This window comes from Trachypithecus francoisi, unplaced genomic scaffold (assembly GCF_009764315.1).
Source record: "Trachypithecus francoisi isolate TF-2019V2 unplaced genomic scaffold, Tfra_2.0 Lachesis_group4, whole genome shotgun sequence".
In the NCBI taxonomy this organism is placed as follows: Eukaryota; Metazoa; Chordata; class Mammalia; order Primates; family Cercopithecidae; genus Trachypithecus; species Trachypithecus francoisi.
In genome coordinates, this window is record NW_022681469.1 from 130,060,291 (window position 1) to 130,074,104 (window position 13,814).

Here is a 13,814-nt window from a genome sequence, read left to right on the forward strand (position 1 = left end):
GTCACCCAGCCTGGAGTACAGTGGCATGGTATCAGCTCACTGCAACCGCTGCCTCCTGAGGCTTAAGTGATCCTCCCACACCAGCCTCCTGAGTAGCTGGGACTACAGGCATGTGCTATCACACCTGGCTATTTTTTGCGCGTGTATGTATATATACACATATGTGTGTGTATATATGTGTATATATACATATGTGTGTGTGTGTATATATATATATATACATATATATATGTATTTTTTTTTTTTTTTTTTGGTAAAGACAGGGTTTTGCCATGCTGCCCTAGTTGGTCTAGAACTCCCCGGCTCCAGTGATCCACCAGTCTCAGCCTCCCAAAGTACTAGGATTACAGGTATGAGCCATCATGACCAGCCACTATGAAGTTTTAAAAGGAAAGATATTCTTAATAAAAGCTAACCAAATCCAATAACATATCAAAAAGATAATCTACCATGATCAAGTAGGTTTCATACCAGTGATGCAGGCATGGCTTAACAAACCCAAATTAATAAATCTGATATACCACATAAACCGAATTAAAAATAAGATGATCACATGATCATCTTAATAGATGCAGAAAGATCATTTGACAAAATCCAGCATTGCTTTATGATTAAAACTCTCAGCAAAATCAGCATACAAGGGACATACCTCAATATAATAAAAGCCATCCATGACAAACCCAGAGCCAACATAATACTGAATGGGGAAAAGTTGAAAACACTCCCTCTGAGAACTGGAACAAGACAAGGATGTCCATTCTCACCACTCCTTTTCAACATAGTACTGGAAATCCTAGCCAGACCAATCAGACAAGAGAAAGAAATAAAGGGCATCCAAATTGGTAAAGAGGAAGTCAAACTGTCGCTGTTTGATGATCATATAATCATTTACCTAGAAAATCCAAAAGACTCCTCCAGAAAGAAAGTTCCTAGAACTAATAAAAGAATTCAGCAAAATTTCCGGATACAAAATTAATGTACACAAATCAGTAGCACTTTTATATACCAACAGCAACCAAGCGGAGAATCAAAATAAGAACTCAACCCCTTTTACAATAGCTGCAAAATAATAAAATACTTAGGAATATACCTAACCACGGAGGCAAAAGACCTCTACAAGGAAAACTACAAAACACTGCTGAAATAAATCACAGACAACACAAATAGAAACACATCCCATGCTCATGGATGAGTAGAATCAATATTGTAAAAATGACCCTACTACCAAAAGCAATCTACAAATTCAATGTAATTCCCATCAAAATACCACCATCATTCTTCACAGATTTAGAAAAAAAAATTCTAAAATTCATATGGAACCAAAAAAGGGCCCACAGAGCCAAAGGAAGACAAAGCAAAAAGAACAAATCTGGAGGCATCACATTACCTGGTTTCAAACTATACTGTAAGGCCATGCTCACCAAAACAGCATGGTACTGATACAAACACAGGCACATAGACCAATGGAAGGAATAGAGAACCCAAAAATAAACCCAAATACTTACAGCCAACTGATCTTTGACAAAGCAAACAAAAACAAGAAGTGGGGAAAGGACACCCTTTTACACAAACGGTGCTGCGATAATTGGCTAGACACATGTGGAAGAATGAAATTGGATCCTCATATTTCACCTTATACAAAAATCAACTCAAGACAGATTAAGGACTTAAATCTAAGACCCGAAGCTATAAAAATTATAGATGATAATATTGGAAAAACCCTTCTAGACACTGTCTTAGGCAAGGACGACCAAGAACCCAAAAGCAAATGCAATAAAAGCAAAGATCAATTGTTGGGACTTAAACTAACAAACTTCTGCATGGCAAAAGGAACAGTCAGCAGAGTAAACAGACAACTCACAGAGTGGGAAAAAATCTTTATAATCTAATCATCTGATGAAAGACTAATATCCAGTACCTACAAGGAACTTAAACAAATCAGCAAGAAAAAAAAACAAAAAAATCCCATCAAAAAGTGGGCTAAGGACATGACAGTTCTCAAAAGAAGATATACAAATGGCCGACAAACATATGAAAAGATGCTCAACATTACTAATGATCAGGGAAATGCAAATCAAAACTACAATGCAATACCACCTTACTCCTGCAGGAATGGCCATAATCAAAAAAATAAAAAAATAGTAGATGTTGGTGTGGCTGTGGTGAGCAGGGAACACTTGTACACTGCTGGTGGGAATATAAACTAGTATAACCACTATGGAAAATAGTGTGGAGATTCCTTAAAGAACTGAAAGTAAAACTACCATTTGATCCAGCAATCCCACTACTGGGTATCTACCCAGACGAAAAGAAGTCATTATACAAAAAAAGATACTTGCGGCCAGGTGCAGTGGCTCATGCCTGTAATCCCAGCACTTTGGGAGGCCAAAGTGGGTGGATCATGAGGTCAGGAGATCAAGACCATCCTGGCTAACATGGTGAAACCCTGTCTCTACTAAAAATACAAAAACAAAATTAGCTGGGCTTGGTGGTGAGCAACTGTAGTCCCAGCTACTCGGGAGGCCTGAGGCAGGAGAATGGCGTGAACCCAGGAGGCGGAGCTTGCAATGAGCCAAGATCATGCCACTGCACTCCAGCCTGGGCGATGGAGCGAGACTCCATCTCAAAAAAAATAAAATAAAAAGATACTTGCGCACACGTTTATAGCAGCACAATTTGCAACTGCAAAAACATGGAACCAACCCAAATGCCTATCAATCAACAAATGGATCAAGAAACTGTGAGATAGCTATATCTATCTATATATCTATATCTATCTATCTATCTGTATGATGGAATACTATTCAGCCATAAAAAAGAATGAATTAATGGCATTTGCAGCAACCTGGATGAGACTGGAGACTATTATTCTAAGTGAAGTACTCAGAAATGGAAAACCAAACATTGTATGTTCTCACTCATAAGTGGGAGCTAAAGCTATGAGGATACAAAGACATAAGAATGACACGATGGACTCTGGGACTCAGGGAGAAAGGGTGGGAAGTGGGTGAGGGATAAAAGACCACAAATAGGGTGCAGTGTTTACTGCCCGGGTGATGGGTGCACCACAGTCTCACAAATCACCACTAAAGAACTTATTCAGGTAACCAAACACCACTTGTTACCCAATAACCTATGGAAATAAAAAATAAAGTAAAGTAAAAGGAAAGGAAAGGTATTCTTTAATTTTACAGTAATTGAAAACAGAAAAACCGGCCAGGCATGGTTTCTCACACCTATAATCCCAAGCACTTTGGGAGGCCAAGGCAGATGAATCGCTAGAGCCCAGGAGTTCAAGACCAGCCTGGGCAACACAGTGAGACCCTGTCTCTACAAAATATACTAAAGTTAGTTGGGCATGATTGTGCATGCCTGTAGTCCCAGCTACTTAGTAGACTGGGGTAGGAGGATCACTTTAGCCCAAGAGGCAGAGAGGTGAGCGAAGGTCGTTCCACTGTCCTCCAACCTGGCAACAGAGGGAGAGACTGTCTCAAAAAAGAAACAAAGAAAAGAAAACAGAAAAATTAACTTACTAATTTTTTCATGTGCCTAAACTAGGTAAAAAGTAACACTTGGAATTTTTTTTTTTTTTTTGAGAGTCTTGCTCTGTCACCCAGGCTGGAATACAGTAGCATGATCTCGGCTCACAGCAACCTCCATCTCCCAGGCTTAAGCAATTCTCGTGCCTCAGCCTCCTGAGTAGCTGGGATTACACTATGCCCAGCAAATTTTTTTGTATTTTTAGTACAGACAGGGTTTCACCATGTTGACCAGGCTGGTCTCGAACTCCTGACCTCAGGTGATCTGCCCGCCTCAGCCTCCCTAAGTGCTGGGATAACCGGCATGAGCCACTGTGCCTGCCCAGATACTTTTTATGCCATTAAAAAAAAACTGCCTCTTCAGTTTAAATATCAATGAATTTAATTTAAATATCAGGGCTGGGTGCGGTGGCTCACGCCTGTAATCCCAGCACTTTGGGAGGCCCAGGCAGGCGGATCACTTGAGGTCAGGAGTTCGAGACCAGTCTGGCCAACATGGTGGAAACCTCATCTCCACTAAAAATACGTGGCGGCAGCAGGTGTGGAAGGCTGAGGCTGGAGAATCACTTGAACCTAGGAGGCGGAGGGTGCAGTGAGCCAAGATTGCGCCACTGCACTCCAGCCTGGACAACAGAGCGAGACTCTGTCTCAAAATAAATAAATAAATAAATAATTTAAATATCAGGAAAATCATGTGTTAGACCTAATAACAAATGACAATAATCAACTAAATTTTCAACTAGTTATTTTGGTATTGTAAGCTACAGCATTAGGAAAAGCACAGATTTTGAGATGTCAATTCAATTTGACTTGTAAAAAGTAATATAATATTATTTACCCAGCCCTGCTAAAAACATTATCTTTTGGCTTGATTAAAAACCCATTTCTGGGCTGGGGCGGTGGCTCACACCTATAATTTCAGCACTTTGGGAGGCCAAGGGGGGTGAATCACAAGGTCAAGAGTTCGCGACGAGCCTGGCTAACACGCTGAAACCCCCATCTCTACTGAAAATACAAAAAAATTAGCTGGCCATGGTGGCAGGCGCCTGTAATCCCAGCTACTCAGGAGGCTGAGGCAGGACAATCGCTTGAACACAGGAGGCAGAGATTGCAGTAAGCTGAGATCGCCCCACTGCACTCCAGCCCAGAAGACAGTGTGAGACTCTGTCTCAAAAAAAACAAACCAAAACAAACCCATTTCTACATTAGTTAGGGTAATGATAGTTGCTACGACAAATCCCAAGATCTCAGTAGTTTAACACAATAAAACTTCATTCGTTTCTCAATTTAAAAAACATTGCATGGTACCCTTTTAAAATAAGAATTCAGAAGGCTCAGCATTGACAAATCTAAAAGTACTAGTTAAATTGTCAATTTAAAGATTCTACTGATAAGATACTGGCTCCACAGAGTAATATATAAATATAATTGGCTCTCCATTAATACCACCACTATTCTTCCTGGTACTCACCCCTACATCCGATAGTCAGCAAATTCTATCAGGCTCACTACTTTCACCACCAATACTTCACCGTAGATGAAGCCCGGTCACATATGGCAGTGAAGAATCAGCCAAATAATAAGACAAAGAACAAGTTGGAAACATCCTGATATACTCTGAGTGGCCCAGAAACAGAAATAACCCACTCCAAATAAACAGCTGCTTAACAACTGGCCAAAAAAACCTCTGCTACCCACTTAACAGACATTGCTAAAAACCAAGGTGAGGAAAGCTCACTTGCTGGTATAACAGGTGAAAATAAGTCCTAACCTGGACTTTTTTTGTTGTTTCTAAAAGGTTCACGTATATGCCATTATTGAAAGTGTCTGACCCTTTAATGTTTAACTAAATATCAGAAACAGATCAAATATCATACATCTCTAACACATTTAAATTTTCTCCTGCAGTCTGATAAATGAGTTTAAAGCCAACACTACTTCTATATTTCAAGAACGTCACTTAGTATCAAATGATTAAATTTTTTATGTCAAGGACTAAATGGGTCTTTCAATTATGTATGGCTTAAAAATCATGTTCCTAGTATATCCAACTTCAGCATAATCAAACTTCATATGCTAATTTAAAAATATTAATTAAAAAATTTTAAAATATCTATCATCTTAATAGTCCAGTAAAAGCAATCTTCAACTTACAGGTTAGTTCAATGAACTGTAATCTAGTCCTTTAAAAGCAGTAACTATTAAGTACTTACATATAGTTCAGTCACAAATATCAAATAGCTTTAAAGAGCTGGGTCCCAGGAAGTGCACAAAATATCATTTCTGTGGGAAATGAATTCTGTAAATTTGTACTAGAACACATCTCCTTCCCATTTCCCACTAAAAGTATCCAATCTAAAACCCCTGAAAATTCAGAAACACTATAAATAGAGGCACAGTCACCCAAACTGCCTCTACCCCTTATCTCCTTGCAGTAACAGTAAGCAAAACTGTACATACAGAATATTACAGAGTAATGTTCTCTGGAACTCCAAAGAGACATTCCCAGTTTAACTGCTTCCACTCATGGGTGGAGATACATGATATTCACACAGCAAGTGATGTACGCCTTTGATGTCCAATAGACCATGTCAAAGTATATGACTATGGTTCACACAAACTGGTAGACTGTGAAGATAGGACAAAGATATGTGCACTGCAGTCTTCAGATATTATGCATCCAATCTTTCCTATAATTTCTCAGAATAAAGAGAAATAACCACACATTAAGCTAAGTGTTAGCACAACAGTAAGGCTGTTATCCATTTATCTGCAGCCTTTAGACAATAAACCAGCCAAACATATACATCTCTTTTTATAGCTCAACTGGTTCTTTTTAGTTTACAAGTATATAACTGAGATGGCCGAGTCCCTAATGCCTTTCTTCATTTTATTATATATAACCATCATATATAATGTGTACAGTAAGTCCAACCTGGGTTCAAATTCTAATTCTACTCCTTAGAGTCTGACCTAAGCAAAAAAAAATCATCAAGCCTCGGTTTCTTCATCCATAAAGTAGAGCTAATTATAAACCTTACATCATAAGAAGTCTATGTAATAAAGCATATCAAATGCTTATTATAATGCCTGGCACACATGGCAAACACTTAGTAAATGGTAAAGTCAGAGCAGTTAAATAAAAGCATTCTAGACAATCAAAGCAGAATTTATTATGCTAAAAAAAGAAACTTAAAAGTTCTACAAAAATCCTACCTGAAAAGTATTGATAAATGATTAAACATTACCTTGATAATAATGTTATTATATTTTCCAAAAAGACATAAGGCTACAAATAACATTAAGCAGTAAAATTTTAGTGAGCAGTCATTCAAAACTTTTAGTCTGTTTTTCATCAACTTTCACATTCAATTTGATAGTACCCTTTGTTCAAAAGAGGTTTTAAAATCTTGAATTATATTTCTCGGTGACATGAAACCCTCTTAAATGTATTAAAATCTTCTAAGACAATAGTTTTATAAAACAAAAATTGTTTTGTTTATGGATTATAGCCCCTTTAAATCAACAATTTCAAAGTGGTTAAACAAGTAGACTTTTTAAAATGACCTAAGTAAGGTAACACGAAATTACAAAACTAAAAAAGATAAAATTTCAAATGATATAAGCTATTTCTACCTATAATAAAAGTAAGAGTTCTGATTGCAGGCAATTTGGTTATGGAGCGTTATAACCTCACAACAGAACCTATATATACAATTGGTTCTATTCTTGCTTCTTTAATTCTAATAGAATCTGAGAGTAAAGGAACAGTTTGAAAAAGCAGCACAAACCTGCCTAGCTGATCAGGAGAGGTAGATAAGAAAATGACTGCTTAGTTTAACAGCATGAATGGCAAAGACAGAGGAAATCTATCCAGAACTGAGGGACACAATCAAGAGGTATTTTGACCCCAAGACTGAAAAATGGAGAGCCAAGTCATGCAAGCCCCAAAAAGGTTTGCCTTCAAAATTGAATTCAGAGTGAATCAGGTCCACCTTAGTGACTGCTTGTTCACAAGAACAGATACAGTAAGAGAATGAGAAAAGTACCTAACGGGACTTAGAGATTGATATTTTTAAAATTTTCTCTAGGATGATCCATCTATTATCAACCATTTTGATATTTACATCTCTAATAACTAAGTCCAAACTCAGATTAAAGTCTGAAACTCAAGTAAAGGTGGTCTTCTTGCCAAGTATCTTTACCACCAAACAGCAATTACCTAAAGTTTAGAATTATTTCACAGCGCAGGCCAATTTCAGGATCTGAAAAGCTAGTCATGAAGTGATGTCAAATGTCATATTACAATACAACTCACAATTATCTATATATTCTATTAACATAAACTAGTGCACTTCCTATTTCCTAAACCAAGTCCTAAAGCAATTATCAATATCATTCAAAGTTAATTCCAAAAGAGCTCAAAACTCCACATCCGAGGTTTTTAATTATGACTTTGTGAACATTTTCACAAATATGGCAACTACCTAAATTCCTAACTAGAAAACACCTTTCCCTTCATAGATCATTAAGGATCTATAATCTTTTTACCTAGTACTGCATTACTAAGTAACATACTAACATAAAACAAAGTCATCAGTGCAAACATTAACTCCAAAAGAACAGTTAAGGCCAGGAGTGGTGGCTCATGCCTGTAATCCCAGGACTTTGTGAGGCCGAGGTAGGTGGATCATGTGAGGTCAGGAGTTTGATACCAGCCTCACCAACACGGTGAAACCCCATCTCTACTAAAAATACAAAATTAGCCAGGCGTGGTGTCACATGCCTGTAATCCCAGCGACTGGGGAGGCTGAGGCAGCAGAATTGCTTGAACGCGGGAGGCAGAGGTTGCAGCAAGCTGAGATAGCGCCATTGCACTCCAGCCTGGGCAACAAAAGCGAAACTCCGTCTCAAAAAAAAAAAAAAAAAAGAAGAGTTTAAAAAAGGAAGCTAACAGATTCTTGTCTGCTTAAAACTGTAAACAACTCTTGAAGAAAACTTCAATGTCCCTGTGAATCTTTTCTTGAAATATCTACACACTCCCTAACCCCTATTCCAGACACAACCATTCCCTTCCTGTGCTCCTATGCAGCACACAGAACATCCCTCCTGTATAACGCTAGTCACATATTATTACGGTTATTTACTTACATGTCACTAGATCTGAGCTTCATAAAAGCAAAGGACTCTTACCATCATCTTCACACTTAGCATAAATATTCAAATGCGAGGCCAATAAAATCCTAGTTAAATAAATAAATGAAGACCAAAAAAATGTGCTTTGAGGGGAGGGGTACATTTGTTGTAAGTTTACCAGGGGAGGGAGAAGTGCATTTAACATATCCATATGGAGACTGTGATTAGTCAAATCAGTATCTGACCATGAAACTAGGAACCTAAGATTTTACAGCTTCACAGAGTTCAGCCAGAATTCCATTAACAGCATAGAGACATATGACCTATCCTTGTAAGATCCTAAAAGGACAACCTCAAATTTCCATTCTTTCCCCTCTAGCAGCACCAATTTATTTTCCTAGAAGCCACTGCCCACAGGGACAAAGGCCCTCCACCTACCCCTGACCCATCAGATCCAATGAGAGCAATGCTAATGAGAGCCATCAACTTTTTACTTACTGGGACACTCCTGTCCCCACAAAGCACTGCAGCCCTACTCCGCTAAGTCCACACACTGATAACGAAAGTAGGCATATGTGCAAGGAAGATGCACAAGAAATTATCTCTGTTAAACACAACAGCACTTGAAAACTAAAACACAGAATCAATGTTTAGACATGGCAGGTGGTCAGAAAAACCTAAACTTCCTTTATAATATTACTTAACAGCAAACTGTTCTGAATTCTAAAAAATGACCTTACAAAGTAAACTTTTAGGACTCCAACTCCTACGTTGAGGACTACCTATGGTTTTGCGATACCATTAAACTGCTGCTCAATAACTGTGATGCTTCAAATCAATCCTCTTATGATAAGAATGTAAACTTACTAAATCTAGTAACTATACAAAGTTTTCAGTGAAATTCTATGACAATAAGCACACATACCCGTGCTGCTCCAGAGCTCCACCCACTCTCAACCTAGAAATGAAAGTTAGCCATTACAATTCACTTAAAGAAAACTTGTCAAAGGAGAAAAAAAGGTTTGCCATGTTAATCATTAATAGGCTGCATAGTATTTGGTTTAGCCTCCAAAAGTGCCTCCAGTGTGGCTATAAGAGGCAGGCAGGTTGGGAAGGAGAAGTTCTGCAACAGATCTCATCCTCAGACAGCTAACCAATGTACAGCAGCACTGACATCCTCCACTAGTGATCAGTGCACAGACACTCCTCCTGCCAAAAGCAGGCCTCTTCAGGGGTAGATAAGGCAGACAGCCTTTCCACTCCCGTCTCAGGTACTTTTTTAAAAAAAGACAGTTTTAGAAAAGTGATAAATTGGTCTATAAACTGCAGACTAAGTCCCTTTTGGTTTAATAGTACAATGTAAAGATCTTACGTTAAGTACATACCAGAGCATGTATTTGTCATGAACAGTATTGTGGAAGTCTATCACTTTCAACTGACTATCCTAAAAACCTATTTTCCACTTCAAAAATGTGTCAAACTCATCATATGCAACAGGAAATCTTTTGTAATCAAGATATTTTCAAACAAATTGTTACTCCCTGTGTAAATCTTAACTTTCAAACAAAAGATGTGAATAAACAGGGGCTCTAACTAGTTTGTTTCAAGTACTTAAATTCCTCAGGGTTGTTTTCTCCTCCTACTAAAAATATTTGTATCACAAAGTACGGATAAACACAGCTAATGCCAACTAAGAGTTGTTTTTCTAAACCTCCTGTTTTTGCAATAACCGCCCCATTTCTGTGGTTCTTCTGCAAGTCTACAAGCCTAACTAAACTTAATACAACACTGAAACGGTCATAATTCATTAATATCATAATATAGAGCAAGTGTCTTCCTTAACTTAGGTGCATAAAACAAGTGTTAAGCATAGAAAGCATAGTTGCCTTTCAACGGATCCACGCTTAAACATGCCTGATTCCAAAAGTATTTCCCACCCTAAAATCCAATCCTTTTCATTAAATAAAAGTTTTAATAAACACTACTTATTCAAGAATTTAAAAATGTATACAATAGAGAATGTGAAAGCCTCCCTTTCATACACAGTACTCTACATGACAGTACACTTCTTTTCTAAACTATTCCAAGACTCCTTGATTACCAACTACGTCCTTTCAAATCTGACTTTGGGGACAGATGGAGCTGTACTGTATTTTATTTGTACTGTATTTTGCAATATCCAGACATGATTCAGAATGGAACACAGAACAGAAAAGTCATATGAGAAGAATGCAACAAATGGTGGTGGGGTGGAGGACAGTTCTCTTTGAAATTAATGTCCATGTATCCTCTACAGGAGAAAAATGTTGAAAGGGGTGGTGATGAAAGTGAATCTACAACTTATAATTCTTTGGTCCTTGAAATATATATAGTAACCTTGAGAGTATAATTTTTATAGGGGCCACATACTTATTTCTAAGAAAAAAATATCTTCAATTTCTGTTTAAATTTCTGGGTCAAGTGTTGAAAGTAAAAAGGAATTTTAGTCTAAGAAGCAATAAAAGCTCTGATACGGATTGTAGTGCTTTATCTTTTTTTTTTTTTTAAGAAAGGATATATCTCTCACTCGCATATTAGGTTGATGACTTTAAGTCCAAAGAAAGTGATCCCTTTTCCAGGTCTGCTTTTTTTTTTTTTTTTTTGAGACAGAGTCTCACTCTGTCACTCAGGCTGGAGTACAGTGGCGCGATCTTGGCTGACTGCAACCTCTGCCTCCCGGGTTCAAGCGATTCTCCTGCCTCAGCCTCCTGAAAAGCTGGGATGACAGGCGCAAGCCACCACACCCGGCTAATTTTTTTATTTTTAGTAGAGATGGGGTTTCACCATGTTAGTAAGTCTGGTCTCGAACTCCTAACCTCGTGATCCGCCAGCCTCGGCCTCCCAAAGTGCTGGGATTACTGGCGTGAGCCACCGCGCCCGGCCTTGCCTGCCAATTCTTAAGTCCCTTGATATTTCTGCTTTCTCTTACTAATTAACTGAACCTCATCAGGAAAATATTAATGATGGTTTGAACACTCAGGAGACACAACCTCAGAACTCAAAATACCTCGCGGTCTACCAAAAGAGACCTATCTGATTCAAGACTGGGGGGGAGGAGCAGGAAAAAGGAGGGTACACGGCACGAAAAGCTGCTGGTCAGAGCAGCTGCCCCCAGCTTTTGCACACTTACTGGTTTGCTAGGGTAAACGTTAGATAGATGCGTTTTTAGTTTCCCCACGGTCCAGTTCAAGAAGCAGCTAATAGTCTGGTCACTGTATTTCTGATTCGGTGCTTTAATGATGAGGGTCACAGGAATCTCCATCCCACTTTGGTCCATGGTGCCCCCAAAATCAGACAGAGTCAAGAGGGGCAGCAGTTAATCCCAAAAGAGCCGAGGTGGTCACCGCCGGCGCGACTGGGATGCGGCCAGAAGTGAGTTCTTAATATTCCGTGTCCAAGTCAGTTACAAGTGCACTGGGCGATACGAAGGCCATTGCCGGTACCAAGGATGGACTGAGGTGTTGGCAACGGCGACGGTGGGGTCTGGGTGCTGGGCCGTGGATGCACCTCTCCCCGCCAGGTCCCGGCTCCGCCAGGCTCCAGACTGTGCAGGCAGTCGCGAGGAGAGAGGAAGCTATAAGAAGGAAGGGTGGAGGGATGAGGGAACGACAGCCGGCCCGGTGTCACTGCCCCGCCCCACCGCGACCCCCAAGCTGAAACGCAACAAGGCCCCTACGCCACGGCCCCGCGGTGCGGGTTGGGGAAGGGGCTGGGCCGCTCAAGGCGGTCAGCCGGGACTGGGGTACCTGAGAGAAGGCCGCGGGGCCCGCCACCGCCGCCCTCCGTGCCCAGAGAGGGCCGCCAGCCACACCGTCCGGCGGGGCGTTCTCCGCGGCAGCCGCTCCCTTCCTGCTGCGCGGCGGCGGGCACGGCCCAGCCCCGGGTCTCGCGAGGAGGCGCGGGTGGCAGGGAGAGAAGTTGACCCAAGGGCGCGGCCCGGCTTTCCGCCTGACCCCTCAGTCTGGACAGCGCTGGGTGGCGCAAGGCAGGGCAGGGCCCGGGGCGGCCCAGGCGACTGCAGGTGGCAGGAGGGCGGGGACGAGAGCCGTTGGGCCGGCCTCAGGCGCGCTGGTTTTGCTGTTATTGTGAGGATTGTCTGGGGCCCCTTTAAGCCGGAACAGGCAGGGAGGAAGTGCGTCACCGGCGGCACGCCCCTGCACAGGGCCCTCCTTCGTCCCCGCCAGCCCTGCCAACCGTGTCGCTGTCGCCCGCTGGCCGCGCTCGGGCTGCCCGGCATTCTATCTGCCAGGCTTCGCGTCGCCGAGCGGCAGGTCGGGCTCCTCGGAGCCTCTCCCTCCTGGCCGTTTGCTCGGACTCGGCCCCAGCTGCCCTGAAGCCTACCCACTAGCTGCGCTGGCGCTAGCCTACCCTGTCTTGACCGCACCCTGAAGATTTAGGGAGTCTTTCTCCATCCCAAGAGTCGTCTCTGTAAAAGCTGATGTCCTTCCTGATGCTGAACCACACTTCTGCTCAAAATGTGTTGAGCGCCGTCTGTCTGCAAAGCAAGGTGCCAGGATCTTTGGCGGAGAAGCCGTGGGGTACATGCATAAACAGTACAGGCTTTTGGTAACCCTAAGTCCTCCTCTACTTTCTGGGGGACCCTGTCTGTCCTTGCTGGGCCTCCCTTGACTTCTCTAATGGGGACGATAATGCCTACCTGACCGCAAGCTGAGTAAATAAGCTATGAGAGCAAACTGTGGTGCAATTCTAGCGTGTGCCAGCCTCTCAAGCGTCAGTTTCCGTCTCGTTCCTCTTAATCTTCACTAAAATCCACAAGTATTCATTGAGCATCTAATGCGTGTTCAGTATGGTGGGAGATGAGGGAATGACAGTATTATTTTTCTATTTTTATAGGTTAGACATAGGAACAAAAAGTTGAGTCTACTGCCCATAGCCAACCTTTTCTTCATTTTCTGCTGTGATTTAGGAGTCGGTATAGTAAGTTAAGGGTTGTTAGATGTGCATTTTCACAGCTCCCGACTTCCACTTAAGAATAGATAATACAGGGGACTTTGCAAGCTGGCTTCTTTCCCTCTCACTTTCAGAAGGGCTTCGAGGTAGCCACCACTGAATTAGTTGAGAGACAAGGCACCCCTTCTG

General features: G+C 41.2%; 1 protein-coding gene across 7 annotated transcripts in view; it reads right to left on the reverse strand.

Moving 5' to 3' along the window:
• HERPUD2 (HERPUD family member 2) overlaps positions 1–12,796 on the reverse strand; it is a 53,230-nt gene extending 40,434 nt beyond the window's left edge. For 3 of the 7 annotated variants that reach the window (XM_033193554.1, XM_033193553.1, XM_033193550.1), the window contains exon 1: positions 11,845–12,103. In XM_033193554.1, coding sequence (XP_033049445.1) covers positions 11,845–11,991 — 147 coding nt within the window. In that variant the 5' untranslated portion in view covers positions 11,992–12,103. Of the gene's footprint in view, positions 1–9,600; positions 9,634–11,844; positions 12,289–12,460 lie in introns of those variants that run through there. The other 4 variants (XM_033193551.1, XM_033193549.1, XM_033193552.1 and 1 more) reach the window with 3 other exon arrangements.
• Between the last annotated feature and the right edge of the window lie 1,018 nt (positions 12,797–13,814).